At 38.0% G+C, this 17,689-nt stretch overlaps 2 protein-coding genes across 6 annotated transcripts; one reads left to right on the top strand and one right to left on the bottom strand.

Moving 5' to 3' along the window:
• Positions 1 to 487: 487 nt before the first annotated feature.
• On the top strand, positions 488 to 7,360 carry prpsap2 (phosphoribosyl pyrophosphate synthetase-associated protein 2). 5 transcript variants are annotated; one of them, XM_081369769.1, is made up of 11 exons: positions 488 to 581; positions 1,108 to 1,268; positions 2,040 to 2,092; positions 2,463 to 2,529; positions 3,693 to 3,865; positions 3,986 to 4,101; positions 4,484 to 4,539; positions 5,304 to 5,452; positions 5,541 to 5,611; positions 5,693 to 5,839; positions 5,915 to 7,360. In XM_081369769.1, the coding sequence occupies exons 2-11, from the start codon at positions 1,186 to 1,188 to the stop codon at positions 6,071 to 6,073; spliced, it is 1,074 nt and encodes a 357-aa protein (XP_081225895.1). In that variant the 5' UTR covers positions 488 to 581; positions 1,108 to 1,185; the 3' UTR covers positions 6,074 to 7,360. The 5 variants fall into 5 exon arrangements, with proteins under 5 accessions (XP_081225895.1, XP_081225896.1, XP_081225897.1 ...); XM_081369770.1 differs by having other exon boundaries at positions 502 to 581; positions 5,919 to 7,352; XM_081369771.1 differs by having other exon boundaries at positions 519 to 581; positions 1,108 to 1,384.
• A 1,891-nt stretch (positions 7,361 to 9,251) lies between these two features.
• On the bottom strand, positions 9,252 to 17,071 carry fam83ga (family with sequence similarity 83 member Ga). The gene is made up of 5 exons (XM_081367761.1): positions 16,389 to 17,071; positions 15,559 to 15,726; positions 13,259 to 13,383; positions 10,194 to 13,137; positions 9,252 to 10,078 (listed from the first exon to the last, which is right to left on the bottom strand). Exons 1-5 carry the CDS (start codon positions 16,845 to 16,847, stop codon positions 9,617 to 9,619), a joined length of 4,158 nt encoding a protein of 1,385 aa, XP_081223887.1. The 5' UTR covers positions 16,848 to 17,071; the 3' UTR covers positions 9,252 to 9,616.
• Positions 17,072 to 17,689: the final 618 nt, after the last annotated feature.

Genomic DNA, 17,689 nt, shown 5'->3' with positions numbered 1-17,689 from the left:
ACTAGATGGTAGTACAGAGTTACAGCCGTAAAGGGAAGTCTGTGTGCTCTGAGTTGACAGTACACTAGAGTGTTGACAATAGAAGTCATTTGGATTTTTTTTTTAAAAATCACTATTTTAAGTATATTATTTCTATAATATGTATTATTTTTTAAATGTATGGGAAAGTTAATTTTTTTTCACAAGGGATGAAATTTAACAACCACACAGACTGAAATGCCAACTCATATTTTGAACAACTATTATGAATGCAGCTTTACAACCTCATATTTATTGACACAATACATGGACTTTTGTACACAACATGATAAAACTGGAGGGGAAAAAAAGCAAAAATGTGAATAAAAATGGTGACCAGTTATATATATATATATATATATATATATATATATATATATATATATATATATATATATATATATATATATATACACAAAAAAGTAAACAAACAAATGACTTTTATTTTGAAAGTCTGTGCGTAATAGCTGCCATCTTGGGTATTTTTCGAAGGTAGCAATGTTCACATTGTTGCAAATGATACAGTAAACCAGGCGGAGGGATCGATTTAAAGATCAAAACTGGTGAGATTTGTCAATTTTTTTTGGTTTGCTAAATCAAACCCACAACAAATTATGTTACGCTAATATTAATTTCTGTAATTGAATGTGTATCTTTATTATCCTAAAAGATGTGTATGTGTATCTTTATTATCCTAAAAGACAGAAAGGTCTAGCTAGCTTAGCAGCATAATGAATGAGTGAACTTAGCAAACACTTTAGCATAATAATTGTGTTTTTGTATAAGTTTGGACTCATTGCAGTGTGGATGTCGCGTTATTAATTCATACTGTATTGTCATGACATGCCCGACTCGATGAGGGTCTGTTGGTGCTCCGGTCACGAACCGTGATTCACCGCCATCGAGCAGACTCAGTCAGAAGTCTCCTGTCTGCTGTAATTATGTGTCAGTAGTTAGTCATCCATGTGTGTGTGCACATTTCTCGTCGAGTCTGGGTTGATTCGTGTGTGTAAACATGCCATCTTCCCTTTGTTCTTGCAGGAAGTGTCTGGTGTTAAACTAACAGTGTGCCTCTGGTCCTGTTGATAGGAAGGGCTCAGCAGTGCCTGGGTGCCCAGGGAGCCACTGCCTGAGTCCCTAGAGGTAGACACCAGACAACCACAGGACATGAGTGCCGCCAAAGGAGGTCTGGTCATCTTCACGGCCAACTCCAACCCCTCCAGCAGAGAGCTGGCCAGGAGGATAGCCGAGTAAGTTGCCACTGGAGGTCCATTATAACATGCCAGTTATATTGGGTAGTTAGGAAAAGTGGTAAGACCAACAGCAGATCTGAGCTGGAACAACTGTATTCTTTTGAGTACCAATGGTTAGTACCAAATTTTAGTACCATATTTTTTTTTTTTTACTGAGAGGTGTATTTTTCTATTTTAAAATGCACTATCTTTTAAAGGTTTGAGGGTCAGTATTTTTTCTTTCTTTTTTTAATACTTCTATTTAGAAAGGATGCATTAAATTAATCACAGAAAGTGACAGTAAAGTCATTAGTGATGTTACAAAAGATTTATGTTCTAAATAAATGCTGTTCTATTCATCAAAGACAACTGTGTTCACTTTTATAAACATTCTCAGCATTTATAATTATGTTTCTTGAGCACCAAATTAAATTAGCATATCAGATTTTTTATTAAAAAAATGTAGCTTTGGTGAGCATAAGAGGCTTTTTTTTTTTTTACATCACAAAAATACAGACCCCAAACTTTTGAATAGTAGTGTATGTCTGGATGAATCTCACAAAGGCTCACATTTAATAAATATAAACAGTATATATTTTATTTATATATATACCTCCATGCAATGAATAAACATCAAAGTTATGTTAACAGTTTAACTATGGGTCTTTCTAGTCTAACTGAGATTTACATCTTGTAACTTAAATGTCAAATACGGGTGATTTCTGCTGTGTGTTTCCGTTTAAGTTGTTATTTTGCTTCATATTCCCCTGAACATTTGTTCTTGCACAGGCGGTTGGGTGTGGAACTTGGGAAGGTGCAGGTCTATCAGGAGGCTAACAGAGGTGAAGGCCTGTTTTCTGCTCAACTTTCTATTAAATATTTGCTTTTTTAATCTACACTAGCGGTGGCTGTAGCTGTAGTGGTTGTTCATTCTTTGCGTGCCATACTGGAGAGAGTAGACAAAACAGAGCAGGGATCTGAGCTACTATTGGCTAATTCAACTGACAGTCTTTGTTTTGGTTCATGCTTGTGTATTGTGAAATGGAGATATGCTTACACTCCCACATGCAGACACTGTGGTGAAATTCTCCCAGAATTCCCTGCACAGTCCAATCTTTGTGCAAACTTTTAAATAGCTAGTCTGTTTGTGTGAAGTTAAAAAATGTATCGTGGACCTAAGGAAAAAAAAAAGTAACATTTCTTTTCCCACAGAAACACGGGTCCAAATCGAAGAGTCTGTGCGCAGCAAAGATGTTTTCATCATTCAGACTGTGTCCAAGTAAGAAACCTTAAACACAACAGTAGGAGGCAATCATTTTTTCATCATGTAAAGACACTCTAATTTTGTTTATATATATATATATATATATATATATATATATATATATATATATATATATATATATATATATATATATATATATTTATTGAAATAATTTTTTTTACAAGAATGTATTGCTATTAGTATTTAAAATTTAAAGCAACACCAAAGATTCTTTTGTACCTTAAAATAATGTTTCCAAAATCGTTTCAGTGGTTCATCAACTCGTAACAGGGTGAACGGCACTTCTGCATTCGCTTTGCGGACCAATATCGGCTCTAACCGCACTATGCAAGTTTGCCAGATCGGGTAGCGGATCTGTAGTTCGAATGAGACATAAGAAACTACAAATATGCCTTGCTCTACGGCAAGTGTTACAATAGCCGATAGGTGGAGCAAGGCTCTGGCTGGTACATATAAATGGAAGATACCTAGCAGCCAGGTAGCTTTTGAATTGTCATCATGACGGAGTCTGCAAATAAAAGGAAGGGTATGATGTCGGAGGAGGCCAAGAAAAGAAAACGGGAGCATGATAGAGAAAGAGCTCGAACTAGAGTGAACATTGGACCGACTTACACTCGTTGGCGTGATCTGAATGAGGCTACAAGATGCAAGACTGATGGTCACTTGGCTTTGTTGCTACTGGACTTGTAAGTAATAATCATTGCTCTACCTTGTCTGTGGACATCGTTATTTCCAAAGCCGGTGCTGGATAAATAAATAGTGACGGTAGGCAAAATTATTTACAACAGCGGTAATGAACAATTCCGCTTCCAACCTGTAGGGGGACCGAAGAGGAAAAGTACTTTGGTGTAGCTTTAATGGATTAACATGGTCAAAAGTAAAGTTGACTAAATGGGGATTTTTTTCAGTAAGATTAGAACCATAATCAACTTCATTTATTTATTTTTAATCTCCAAACTAGGTTTTTTTTTTTTAATCTAGAACCCTGTTTTGACAACTCAAACCTCCTGCAGCCAGTATGTAGCATTATGCAGATTCATGCAAATTATCCCTCACTTTGACATTGATACTGATGTTCCATATACAAATCTCCATGTATGCAAATTAGTTTTCCTAAACCCCAGTCTTTGAAACCTTCCTTCCTTCCCCATCTGCAGAGATGTTAACACCACCATCATGGAGCTGCTCATTATGGTGTACGCCTGCAGGACGTCCTGTGCTCGGAACATCATCGGCGTCATTCCCTATTTCCCCTATAGCAAACAGTGCAAAATGAGGAAGAGAGGCTCAATCGTTTCTAAACTGCTTGCCTCAATGATGTGTAAAGCAGGTAAATGAGTCTAAAGTGATCTGTAAAATGATCTGAGACTAAACTGTCCCTTCATTTGTGGTTTATAAGGAAACTGGGCAATTATAGTCTTCTAACTCTGTCCAATGTGGCCTTGGGCAGGTCTGACTCATCTCATTACTATGGATTTGCATCAAAAGGAAATTCAGGGTTTCTTCAACATTCCAGTGGACAATCTCCGGGCCTCACCGTTCCTGCTACAGTACATACAGGAAGAAGTAGGTCCTTGCTTAACGCTTGTCTGGATGCCATCCATGAGAGCTGAGATTCCTGTAGATACTGTAGTTGTTCTTCCCGTTTGTCCTGTCAGAGCCTTCAGTTTGAATAATAGGTCAGTCCATGTTATGTTGCTAATAAATAGAAGGCAGGACAGAAACCGGATCTATCAGACGCTGAATTTTCTCAGAATAAATTTCTCCACTCAAGCTAATGCATTCATTTATTCATGATAAATTTTCTCTCTTGCTCAGATGGAAGGTCATCTGCCAATAGTTAATAATGAACGTTGACTGTATGAGAATGCATAATATATGTGTGTATGTCCTCCTTTCCTTTTAGATTTTTAAATAGTTTTTTTACTTACTTTGCCTCTGCATTCAGATTCCTGACTACAGAAATGCTGTAATTGTGGCCAAATCTCCAGCAGCAGCCAAAAGGTAAAGTCATATCTTGCTTTTGCGGTGTCATGTCATATGAAAGATCCACAGGCCTTTGAAATAGAGACTTGCAGGAGTAATTGACTAGTCAAGTATTTGTTCTAGACCAGCTAGTAAGATTATAATATTAAATAATATTACCTTCCCACCAAATCCCTCACTTAAATCTCACTGATGCAACTGTATGCATTGGGTGGCGCTGTGCAAACATGATGTTGAGGTAATGAAAGATGATGATGTGTGTGTGCTTTCAAATGCATCCAAGTGTGTCAGTATTTCAGTTTCTACTGGTATACTGGTACAGTCATGCATCCCACGGGATAAAACAATTGGTTGTAAATTTGAAAGTAAATGAGAAATTCAATTAAAAAAACATTGTCTGTCACATGGTGATAGAAATTTGTCTCACAAACAACATCAAAACATCTATATAAAATAGACACAACAGCGGCAAAAATTCTAGATGATTCATAAATTACTTAAGTAAGGGTGAGGTGCAAAGTTTTAAAAAAGAGGACAGTGTAAGACACTGGTTCTCAACCAGGGGACCGGGCCCACTATAGCAAAATTCCTATAATACACTATAATTGAAATTATGTAAATTTGGTTATAAATTCTCATCCCTACCCGATTAACTGGATTTGGAGTAGCATTTGTGGCTCTATTTCTTCTTTCGTGTCTGTTCCTTGGTTTGTGTCAAAACGGTTTAGTAGAGCCACATGGGAAAAACGTTGAAAACAAATTCTGAGTCTGTCCATTTACAGGGCCCAGTCATTTGCTGAAAGATTGCGGCTGGGGATCGCCGTGATCCACGGTGAAGCCCAGGATGCAGAATCGGACCTGGTGGATGGACGTCATTCCCCACCCACTGTCAAAAACAGTGGCGCCATCCATCCAAGCCTAGAGATCCCATGTGAGAATCTCATCTCAGCAAACTCTCTCAGTCTGTTTTACTTTTTTCCCCTGACTATTCCCTATTGTCTTTTTTTGTTCTTGCATAGTGCTGATTCCCAAAGAAAAACCCCCAATAACTGTTGTGGGAGATGTAGGTGGACGAATTGCCATCATAGTGGTGAGTTCAAGAGGATTTGAATGTCTTCAGGGTGCTATTTTAAGTTTATCCCTCTTCTTACCCTTTTTTGTTTCGTTTTAGGATGACATCATTGACGATGTCGACAGTTTTCTAGCAGCAGCCGAAACTCTGAAAGAAAGAGGCGCCTACAAGATCTTTGTCATGGCTACTCATGGAATCCTCTCCTCAGACGCCCCTCAGCTAATAGAGGAGTCCGCCATAGATGAGGTCATCATTTTAATTTGAGGTTCAGAGTGACAAGTGTGTTGTCATGAACTGACTTTCTGATGTCTTTCTGCACAGGTAGTTGTCACCAACACCATTCCGCACGAGATCCAAAAACTCCAGTGTCCCAAAATAAAGACGGTGGATATCAGCATGATCCTGTCAGAAGCCATTCGCCGCATCCACAATGGAGAATCCATGTCTTACCTTTTTCGTAATATAGGCATGGATGATTAGCCGGGTCATTTACAGTCAGTCTTAACACGTGCACAGAGGTCAAGACTTTTTCTCTCCCTATTGCCTGCGTCATTAACCATTTTTCCTTCTGTCGCCCATTATAACTGCGTCACTTTGTTGTATGTGTAATATTTTAAAATAATAATTGTACGTTCAAAGAACCGGGATGTTCTGCTACATGATTTCAGTGTTCTAAAATGCTGATGTCAAAGCGTTCAGAGGTTTGAAGTGCAGGAATACTCAACCTTTTGAACTGAAATTTTGGCACTTTTATATGATTTTGAAGTACTGGATTTAAAGGCACACTATGCAGTTTCCGTTTTTCTCAAACAGCGACCCCTAGAGTCGCTGTGGAGTACTTGTATTTAACGTTACTGTCGTAATTACCACTCAGCAGAGCCGTCTCTGCACTCTTCCGACCGCGCTTTCTTCGTTTTCTTCGTCGACTCTGCCATGATTCACGTCTGAAATGCGTGCTAGTGTCTTCCATAGAGGCTGCTTCATATGTTGTTGATGTATGTGACGTCGTGCCGTAAAGCAAGTCGTGATTCTCGCAAGATTTGGCGGGACGCCACCTCTCAGCCCTGCATTGTTGGTTTTGCCAGCGGCGTCCCACCCCCTGCTTTGCTATAGGGATGATTTGCCCTACTACGAGTTCGTTTACCATCGAAATGATTTCGAAGCTGTTATATTAAGGTACAAATCTTGCATAGTGTGCCTTTAAAAGGACCACTGGATGTTAAAATTACCTCTTCGGTTCTTTTTAGCCGTAAATCTTCTGTCTTGGATTCTTTCTTTTTTTATAATTGGAGAATGGACGACTCCACTTTGTGGCCAACAATTACAAAATGTTACCATTTATAAAATCTATGCTGTGACATATCAGTGTCAGTGCCTCATGACTTGTGTAAATATTGGGCCACTAGTAGTTTTTGTGTTTCTGTCTGGTAATGCTAAGTAGAGTGCTGATGTTAAATTCAAGAATTACTTTGTACAAGGCAAGGAAACTAATGTACTTGATTGAATGTGCCCCCCCCCCCTCCTCCCCCCCCCCCCCAGATTCTTCTACTAAAACTTTAACTTGAGAGCCTATTTGTTTTTAAGCATCTTTGCCTCATAAATGTTTGATCATAGTGGCCAGAATTTCTAAATATATTGCCTCAATGAGAACTTGACTTCTCATTTTCAAATGAAATGCAGGGTTTTTGTTATGTAACCAATATTTAAGGCTTTTGTATTTATTTACAGCACTTGATGACAATAAATAAACAAATAATATCTGGTGTCATATGTGTGCAGTGTTTGGTTAATGATCCACCCTTTTCTCATGCCAGCTGATATAAGATTGACAAATAGGTTAGCAGAACTCTAGTTTCAAGTTTATTGTACCATGCTATTCACTGGCTTTTGAGATCTACCTTAAGTTGGTTAAACTAAGTTTACTTAAAAGATCACCACTATAATTAGCCAACAGAGGGCAGTCAACACTTTACAGAACTCCCTAAACAAATTATTTTATAGTATGCTAGCAACACCAAGGTCATAGATTTGATTTTATGCACAGACTGTATAGCTTGAATGCATTTTAAGCAGATTTGGAGAAAATCCTCTCCCAAATGTGAAAAAGATTCCCTACAGTTCTATTAATTTCATTAAATGACACAGATAAGCAGCAGTGAGTTAGTCGATAAAGACTGTTCCTGTTTGCATAGTGACTAGCACCCTGAGGACAGAAGATACTTCTACATATGGCAAAGACTCTGCTTCAGCAAAAATGTCTGTAATGGGAAGTACCGCTCTACAAAGCTTAAGATGTATGACCCAAGTAATCTTGCGGCTAGTTTCACAGGGAAGTAAAAGATCCTGATATTTCCTCTTTTCCTGCAAATACTTCTTATAGAGATATTTTTAACTAAGCAGGGCAGCAAACGGTTGTTCTTTATGTCTGTATTTAGTGAGTGACCAGTTTTGAGTTGCCTACAAATGCAAGCTCAAACCTATAGCTTCGAAGGGATAGTTCAGCCAAAAGTAAAATTCTGTTATTCACTCACCCTCATGTTTTACAAACTTGAATGACTTTCCTACTTCTGGAAAACATAAAAGTAAAAAAAATATCCCAGTGATTTTTTGTCCATACAATGAAAGTCAGTAGAGTCCAATGTTGATTTGGACCCTATTGAATTACATACATTCGGATGACTGAATTAAACTATCCCTTTAAGAAAATTAAAACATTGTGGTTAGCAAAACAAACTGCAGCTGCACCATTACTAAACTGGCAGGAACACATTATGATCATGAACAATTATAAGCATTCTTAGGTTAGGTGTGAGGTATGGTGATGCTCTTCTTTATGAAATGGCATCTCAAGTAGGCCTTTGTCAAATTAACTGCTTATATGGCCCTTATTTGCCTGCTCTGGAAGCATAAAAATGATGTAGACTTTATTGGAAATATATTTGGATGACTAATCTAACTTTCATGTAAATTACCCAGCAAAGGTCCCTAGAGTTATGGCCTCAACACTTTGTAACACTACAGTCTGCCACAAAAGAGAAGAGTTGTTAGCAAAAGCAAATTGCTAAAAAAAGTTCTGATACTTCCTGATATTTAAATTAAAACCCGTTACTGGTCTGAATAATACCGAAAGTATTATCTGATATATCAGTGGCAGTTGCTTGTCTGGTCCATCTTTGCACGTGGACTCTTAGTTCTGCACACAACTGTTTTTCACTTGAACTGTACATGATATGTGATTAAATCTGGAGTTTCCGGAAAATTACATTACAATAAAGATGGTAGTTGACACCACAAGAACACTGACAGTCCCAGGCCACCTAAGAATAACTTAAAAAGTAGCCAAACTGAATGAGGTTATGGTATATAATAAGGTTAAATCATGTTTGAAGCTGCTTCAATAAGTAGCAACGATGGTAAAAAGTCTTCATATAAATAAAGGAATAAAGTCCAGTAGTAATCAAGTGAATTCTGTCCTGGAAGGTCTGTTTCAATAATTCAATAAATGCGTGTGTACAGTCTGGGGGTTTCTAATCTTCAAAAGTCTGGAGTTTTTGACCTCAATCTAAATGAGTAACACTCATATCCATTTCCTTTAGTATACTAATTAACTAAAATCAGCCCATAAAAGAATCAGGAAATAACATGTAATGCAAATGGTGAACTATATGTGATGATTTAATGAGGCCCATAATTGATAATTTACAATAAGTTGAATTAAAAAAAAAATAAAGCATTTACATATTAATAGCTTTAGGGACAATCATAAAGCTTTATCTAAAAGTCTGTGTCTGCAATTTACATAAAACGTTTACTTTAGAAAAAAACTGTTTGTATAGGGAAAACCCTGTTAGCTTGAGTGCATTGTAGGAGACTGAAATTCTGTTTGCTAAATGGAATGAATAATACAAATCAATGAACTAAATACTAAAATAACACAGTGGCTTTTTAATTTCTATTGAACACCATTACATTTATGAAGTCAGTATGCAACCATGAATTCGAACTGCACTTTGTTCCCTTATTCTACTTGCTTGGTGGAGACCCTTTAAACGCCTGCTTCTTTACTTGTCCTGGACATAACATTCCAGAAGAAGAGCAGCTATATTTTGTAATGGATGCAGAACGTTTCCTGGAAACGTTTGGCTGGTCTGACTGCCTGATCCTAGGTGCAGTCAGCTGGACCTGAGGCTGTTTTTGGGGAGAGATGGGACTGTTTGGTGAGGGGACTGTCCGAGGGGGTCTCTGGGGAATTAGTGTTGACCTAACTGGAGCGATTCCTCCTGTGGACAATTCTTCAGAAGATGGAAATAATGTAAGGCTAGGCTTATTCTGCCCCAGTGGTTTTCCAAGTGATGGCAGCTTGCTATGCAAGCCAGCTTTAGGAGCTTGCAGCCTGAATGAGCGAGTGTCTGCTTTGCTGATGGTTAACTTAGTTAACCCTCCTTTTGCTTGAATAGGAATTCTGGATGATTTTTGATGTGGTTGCTAGGATGAAGAACAGAATATTTTTAATGATATTATCCTTAATGCAGTTCTCCAAATTAATTTCTAATTGAACAAGTGCTTGCTTCTTGGTAGTAGTACAGTAAGAAATGCTTACCTTCCTAACCAGACAGTCCAGCTTGGATTTAGCCTCTGGCAGGATCTTGTTCATTTGATTTGAACAAATATGTTCCCCTTCTTGTTTCTCCTCAACCAGAGCTGTTGGGTGGCATGTTTTCTTCTCATTCCTACTGTAAACATCATGACCAATCTTATTTTCTTTACGTTTTCTATCGTTTGCCGTTTTTGGTTCTATAGGCTCAGTTTTGCTGAACGTTGTTTCTTTGCTCAATGCAGCTCTTGGTCTTATGGGATCAGAATTGTTCAGCTCTGTCTCTTGGGGGTCCGAATCCTCTAATATCAACAGCTCAATTGATTCAAACTGTTCAGGCAGTTTCTCTTGAGGATTGTGCTCCTCAGAGTTTATCTTTAACACTGCTGGACTGGCCTCATCATTCTGCAGCCTTAAATGCTCTTCAGATTTGAGGTTGGATGGATTTGATCCAGAATCTAAATAAGTCACTGGATTTTGCAGTTCCTCACTCTTAGGCAACTCTTTAGACTTTGTTACCCTGGTCTCCTCTGGAATTACAGCATTCAATTCTGAAGGTTTGAGTATTAAATCTGGACTTTCCTCAGACTGTGGGTCCTGTTGTGGCGGTATAGTAGTTGACTCAGGTAATTGTGCAGATTGTCCCTCACATATTAAATCGAGACTTACCTCCGGTTGTAAATCCTGCAGTTGCAGTTTTGCAGTTTTCTCAGCTAACTTTACAGACTGCCCCACACAGTTTACATCTCGACTTACCTCAGATTCTAAGTCCTGACGATGAAGTTTTGAATTTTTCTCAGCTAACTGTACGAACTTTCCCTGACATATTTCAGATTGTAAGTCTCGTAGTGATTCCTCACTCACTAAATCTAGACTTGCATCAAGTTTTAAGGCTTGCATTGGCTCTTTTTTAACTTTCTCAGATAACTGTACAGATTCTGCCTTGTTCTGTATCTCTAATTTCTCCTGAGATGCACTTAACTTATGTTCTTGTAAACAGTTACTCATCGATTTGCTCTTTACTACTGGCTCTGAGGTAACTTCAGACTCTTGTTTTTGGTGTCTGTGATTTTTCTTATTCAGTTGAGTTTGAGTAATATCCTCAGACCCTAAAACTGCCTTAATTTCATCTGCCACTAGGTGACTGTCAGTTGTTATTTCTAGTATGTGTTGAAATTCAGGCTGCTCCTGTCCAGAATCCATTTTAGGTTCATCTTTTTCTTTCATGCTCTGACAGCTTACCTCGAATAGTTTCTCAGCTTCCAGTACGGGCTTCAGTATTTCTAGAGGTTCATTCAGGCTTAAGTTTTCAACTGAGTTTGGTTTCTCATGAACCATACCATGTATATCTGGATTCAAACCCACTGTGTCACTGCATTCAAAGTATTCCTCTGAAGAGAAGTTGAAGCAACCATTAGGAGTCTGTGAGAAATAGCAGATTTCACTATCTTTGACTGGTAGCCTACTATCATTTATTGTGATAACTTTGTCACTTTCTTGGGCAAAGGTGGTTTCGGAAGTTGCAGTTGTTGTTTTGAACTCTGTAGATAAGAAGTTGAAGACAATACTGCAAGAGGTTTTCAAAACTTTTGGAGTAAACAAGGTCTGTTTAGTATCCAAATCTGTACGATCTTGAGTTGAGGATGAATTTGAACAAGGAAATTCCTGCTCTTGATGACCATTTTTGATTGGATTATACAAAGATTGTGTTTTATCAGCCACAAAAAAATCTCCTAAAGACCTTAAGTCAGCAACAGGGCTAAAACAATCATAGTATACATCAGACAATGAAGAGATGCTGGAGTCACAGTTAGACATTTGTGTACCATTCCAGCCATATTGGTTTGTCTCTGGTTTTGTATCTCTGTGTTCTTGAGTGGCAACATCAATTAAGACTTGGTCATCAAGGCTTTGCTTAACAAAAGGGGTGTCTGGGATTGAAGATAAGTCACAATTAGTTTTGTTGTACACTCCTGATGATGATTTAATGTCAAAATCATCAGAGGGTTGAGCAGGACATTTCAGAGGTTGTGGAGTTTGCTTTGTAGCTGAAACTCTGTCGTCTTGGGTAAAAGACGCATTCGGAATTGCATTGGGAAAGTCTTTTTCAGAGTGAATGTTTTTACTCTGCAAAGATGTAGAGATGTCAAATATGTCTTTTTCCATTACACATAGTTCCTCCTTATCAACTTTATTACAGGCAAGCACATGCAGAGTTTCTGGCTTTTCCAAAGGCAAGATAAGATCCTCATTCCGGCTGCTTGTTTGATGTTGATTTTTATCAAAATTCTTCCGAGCTTCTCCTGATGTTTGATTCTGTGCTGGAGCTTCAGGATCAGAGGGAGTTTGGGATATGGGTCCAGGACAAGCTCTCAGATATATAGACTCCTTTGGCTCATGAAAAGGATCCTTGAATCGGATGGCTTGAGACACTTCAAAGAGCTCTGAGCGCATTAGGTGAGCTAGCATTGGTTTGTTGGAGTCTCTTATGTTAATGAAACCAATGACATCACTCGGTGGGTCAGGATCAGGCCAGGTCGGCACATAATTGATCATGTTCGCCTTTTCCAAGTTTAGAAGTCCCGGGTGAATAGATGGCACCACTGGGGTGTCTTTGATTTGTTTGATGACTTCCGTCTGATTCTTTGAAATGTTGTTCTTGGCACTTGTCTGGTCAGATATAGGTCCATTGGTAGTGAAAGCACAGTTAAAGACCAGAGAGTATTTGGGGTTAATGAGCTTGAGTGCCTTGGTTGCTGAGGGAAGTAGAGTTGGTACCGCCTGAGGGAGGAACTCAGGTTGAGGCTCACTGCTCAGATTAATCTTGCTCAAGCACACTCCATTAGACATCACATACATGTCCTGAAACAATGAGTCAAATGTGTCGACGGCTTGGCCAGAGAGAACAGTGATGATGTTTCTGTCCAATCTAGAGGCAGACCATGTGAAACTGAAAATAAAGAAAACCTTTTTTTTATTTGAATAATTATGTATATTATGGATGTATTTAGCTAATAGAATAATAAATTAGGTTAGGTCTAACCTTGTTAAACTGGCTTGACCGGACTTACCTATATGACCCTGAGACTGCTTTGTCTCCATCAATAAACATGAACTTCTGGCTTTGGCTTCCACACACTCTCTTAGAGGATCGACTGAAAAATTGTGCCCCACTGATGTTGCGCACTCTCAAGTTCTGATGGAAGAAGAGAGTTCAGCATGTTTGGTTAATGCGTGGATGAAAAAATATCCACAACTAAAAGAAATTCTCTCACAATGAGAAACACAATCTCTCACATCTCTCACAATGGGCAACTTAATACAAAATTAATACAAAAGTCAGACAAATATTGTATTAGGGTATAAGTCAAGTCAAGTCAAGTCAAGTCAAGTTTATTTATATAGCGCTTTTCACAACACAGGTTGTATCAAAGCAGCTTCACAGTAATAAATTAGAACAATACATCAATGTTTGTTTCTAGTGGAACGTCTACGTTTGGTAATACTGATCAATAGTATCGTTGATTGATTAATTAAATTAAATATCCCCAAATATCTCCAACTGAGCAAGCCAAAGGCAACAGTGGCAAGGAACCGAAAAACTCCATCAGGTGACCTAATGGAGAAAAAAAAACCTTGGGAGAACCCGGGCTCAGTCGGGGGCCAGTTCTCCTCTGGCGTTTATGAACTAGAGGTCGGATTTAACTGTAGGATTAAAAGTATTATATGAATGCCTGGCTGAAGAGATGCGTCTTTAATCTAGTTTTAAACTGGGAGAGCGAGTCTGAGCAACGAACAATATCAGGAAGACTATTCCAGAGTTTTGGTGCTAAATGTGAAAATGCTCTCCCTCCTTTGGTGGACCTAGATATCCTAGGTATGACCAAAAGCCTCGAATTTAGTGATCTTAAAGAGCGCGATGGATTATAACAGAAATTATCTACAAACAGGGTTTTATGTGTACCATGAGGGATATTTGAAGGTATTTTTTAGACATAGGCTACGTTCACACTGTTATTTTTTGGATTTGACAACCGCATTTATTTACAGGTGTGAGTCTCGAAATGTCACATTAAAACAGAAACTTACAGTAGCATCTCGAATACTGTCTTTATGAACGTGTGACAGGAGTCACACAGTAATATAAAAGATGGTGACATCCATAAAACTGAAAAGTCTTATCACTTATGACAAGACAAGAGTCCAATTCAGCGGCGAGTTCATCCATCAAACCTTCATTAACTGACAGCAGCTTTTATATCGGGGTGGAGAGCGGAGCATTTGAGTCACGCGTAGAACACAAAAATGACAACAGTGACTTGATCTGAAACCTTCAGATGACACACAGCTCATATCTCCGTCAGTATAAGTTACCGGAAGGGAAACCATACATGAAAACCCGCAACACATGGTAGACGCGCGTTTGTGCATCGCAGAGCAACTCTCTCACACTGTATGACGTCACTAGTTGTCCAGATCTGTTCTCACAGTGGAGTTTTCCGAGAATGCATTTGTGAGTCCTGAAATTGTACAGATGTGAGTTCAGTTATAGAAAGCGGTTGTCACTCTCCGTAAATAACCGTGTATGAACGTAACCGTATTAAGGACTCAAATACAGGACTGACAACCGTATTCTGCTGCTGTGTGAATGTGGCCATAGTTTCTGACACACTGTATGTTTGGTTTCATCAATGACAGACTATTAGTATATGATCACATTAGCAAGTAAACACACAAGAAGGACAAATTTTCCTTTATATCACATCTCTGTAATGTTTTCACACTTACGCACATTGATGCTAATGCTGAAACGAGCCTTTTGTGATCATGCCTTTATCACTATTCACATTTCAGTATTTAAATTTCCTGTTTGCTGTTGGGTTTGTGGTGCCTTTAGCTGATACACAGACAAAAGCTAATATCTCAAATATTCAGGTCAACCGATTCACATATCAAATTCTGTAATAGAACAGAAGTAAATATATTTGTAAAAATTATTGGTATAAACACTACACACATCATTCTAATAAATCCATTACTATCACTGATACAGTAGCCTATATGATTTTATGTTATTTCAAAAATGTGTTGCAAAATTATTTATCATCAGCAGAAATAAAAATAACGGAGACTGAGGAAAATAAATTGTTTTGCTTCAGTCTCAAAACAAGAGCATCAAGCGTCATAAGCGCTCACAGTTGCCTCAGGCGGTTTGGAAAATTAGACTTTCTGATTTGGAGAACTCAAGTTATCTCTCAGTTGTTCCTACTCATTAAACTGCAGGCGTTTAATCATATTTTCCTTTTCCGCTAATAAATATTTAATCTTAAATTGACGGTCAAATGATTTTCTTATATTAATTGTGACATGCCTTGATGTGTCCAGTGTGCATGCCTGCTTTCTCACACATTCTCAGAAAATGCTTTACTCCAGTGGCCTCCAGCATAATGTACACAGAAACCTTCCGCTTGTAGCTTGCATCCAGAAGATCTTTGAAGATGTCAATATCTGTGAACAAGTCCATGACAATTGCAATAACCTGCAAAGGGACAAGCATGGATGAAAACACAAGAACTTTGAGGTAAAAAAAGCACATTGTAATATATCTGTCAAAAACATACTGTAATCCAAATATTAATTCATGCAAATAAAACTGTGCACACAGATGAAAAACTGGACATTCTTGAAAAATGTATTCAAAGTAGCCTAATCACAACAGCAGATTTGGACAATTGCATGCCTGGGACACTGTGAGGACTATATCCCAAAGAAGCTGTAGGGTCCAATCATGTATTTTCTTTACTACAATTTATATTAACAGCATACTAATTTGTGATAAAGAAAATAAAAAATAAAAAAGAGGCAAGATCTGACAAAACGTAGTTTATTTAAATTAGATTTAATGTCAAATTTTCAATGTGAAATGTGTAGGAAGTATACATTTTAGTTTTGTTTATTTAATTGTTACTATTGATTAGCCCATATTATTTACTTAATATATATCTATCGTTAAATGAAGTGTTTTAAAATCTCACTTTATTATTCTAAGAGTCAAAGTTTCAGTAGGCTACCCACCCAGCCTTATGAGATTGAGCACACGTGTAGATCTCTACATGTTCACTGTACTTTGATCAGTGTCTTATTCACCAGAGGTGAGTCACAACAAAAATCACAAAATCATACATAACTTTTATCCCCTACCTTCTGTGCTTGGCCGATCATTTTTCTAACGACCTCTTTAATATGTGGCTGACCCCCATAAGGGGGTTGAGTGTACACTTGGACACGCGTCACCCCGCGGTAGGACACCCGGTCCAGCCACCCGATGTCCAGCTGTGGGATCGAGCAGTCCGAGCGGTCGGGCCAGTACTGCAGGGAAATATCTTCCCCATCACTTTCCCCGTATAGTTCAGCGTTATTATCGTGGGAACCCGGGCTATACACCTCCACAGTGTTGAGAATCCTCTCAAGTTCAAGGTCCGATAGAAAGCAGCGGATGTTCTTTGTTTTGATGTAGTCCTCAAAAGCGTCCTGTCCGTCATGTATGAGTGTCTCCAGCGCGACCCTCTGTTCCTCGCTGTAAAAGAACTCCGGCTTGGACTCGTTAGTGCGCAAGTTGATGTGATTGTCATCAAGGCACTGAACCTGTGACAGTGCCATTACTTATTTACGTTATTTTTAACTGCATTTAAAAGCTTTTGCGTAGGCTATAGTTTTGTAATTGAAAAAGTTTAGTTCAAATATTTTAACCAACAATGTTAAATAAATATTATACACAAAAACTAAGACACGCGCTCTCTCGCTTCTGCTCATCTAGTTGATCCTGTCAAGAGTATGAATGTGTGTTCAGTAAGTCGGGCACAGATGCAAGTACAGGTAAGCGCAAACACCTCAGTCACGTGACTGACTATCAACCAATTGTAAAAGAAGCCCAACAAGCTTTATGGTGTTACTAATCGTCGTTTAGTAGTTGGGAAGTTTTCTACGCCAGTTTGAAGGTAAAATGAACAGAGCTATGTCGTGCTAGACTTATAAATATAAGTTTATTATTTTTAATTTAAGTCTTAGTATCTAATTTTATAAAAATCAAAAAAATGTAAATGATTTAAAATGACACAGAAAGCCCTCTGATAGTTCTGAAACCATCAAAACATGAAACTGCTTCATATAGGCCCACAGTTATATTCTAATGTTAATTATGTCAATAAAAACATGCGTTGTTTAATAAGGACTACAGTAAGGATGATAGTTTAACATGCTTTGCGAATTAGAAATTGTTGTAGCCCATATCATATGTAGCAACTTACATTTTTAAAAGCACACATTGGTTTAAAAATTCACATCTGATGTATGATGGTGTGTAATTTATGTTGTAAAAAAGTCAAATTGACCACTTTTTTTTTTTTTTTTTTTTTTTTTTACTTTTTTTTTTTTTGAATATCCTTCAAATCTCCTTATACAGCAATTACTTCCAGTCAGAAACTGAAATATCCTGTTCAAGG

Source organism: Scardinius erythrophthalmus, assembly GCF_964197995.2.
Source record: "Scardinius erythrophthalmus genome assembly, chromosome: 1".
Lineage (NCBI taxonomy): Eukaryota > Metazoa > Chordata > Actinopteri > Cypriniformes > Leuciscidae > Scardinius > Scardinius erythrophthalmus.
This window is presented reverse-complemented; position numbering and strand designations above follow the sequence as displayed.

Bases quoted from the DNA above. Each gene is read 5' to 3' on its own strand.
- prpsap2 (XM_081369769.1), top strand. From the start codon at position 1,186: ATGAGTGCCGCCAAAGGAGGTCTGGTCATCTTCACGGCCAACTCCAAC. The intron at 2,093-2,462 runs GTGAAGGCCTGT...CTTTTCCCACAG, and splicing joins CTATCAGGAGGCTAACAGAG to AAACACGGGTCCAAATCGAA. The intron at 5,453-5,540 runs GTGAGAATCTCA...GTTCTTGCATAG, and splicing joins TCCAAGCCTAGAGATCCCAT to TGCTGATTCCCAAAGAAAAA.
- fam83ga (XM_081367761.1), bottom strand. From the start codon at position 16,847: ATGGCACTGTCACAGGTTCAGTGCCTTGATGACAATCACATCAACTTG. The intron at 13,384-15,558 runs GCATGTCACAAT...TTCTTCCATCAG, and splicing joins TGCACACTGGACACATCAAG to AACTTGAGAGTGCGCAACAT. The intron at 10,079-10,193 runs GTAAGCATTTCT...TCTTCATCCTAG, and splicing joins TGGACTGTCTGGTTAGGAAG to CAACCACATCAAAAATCATC.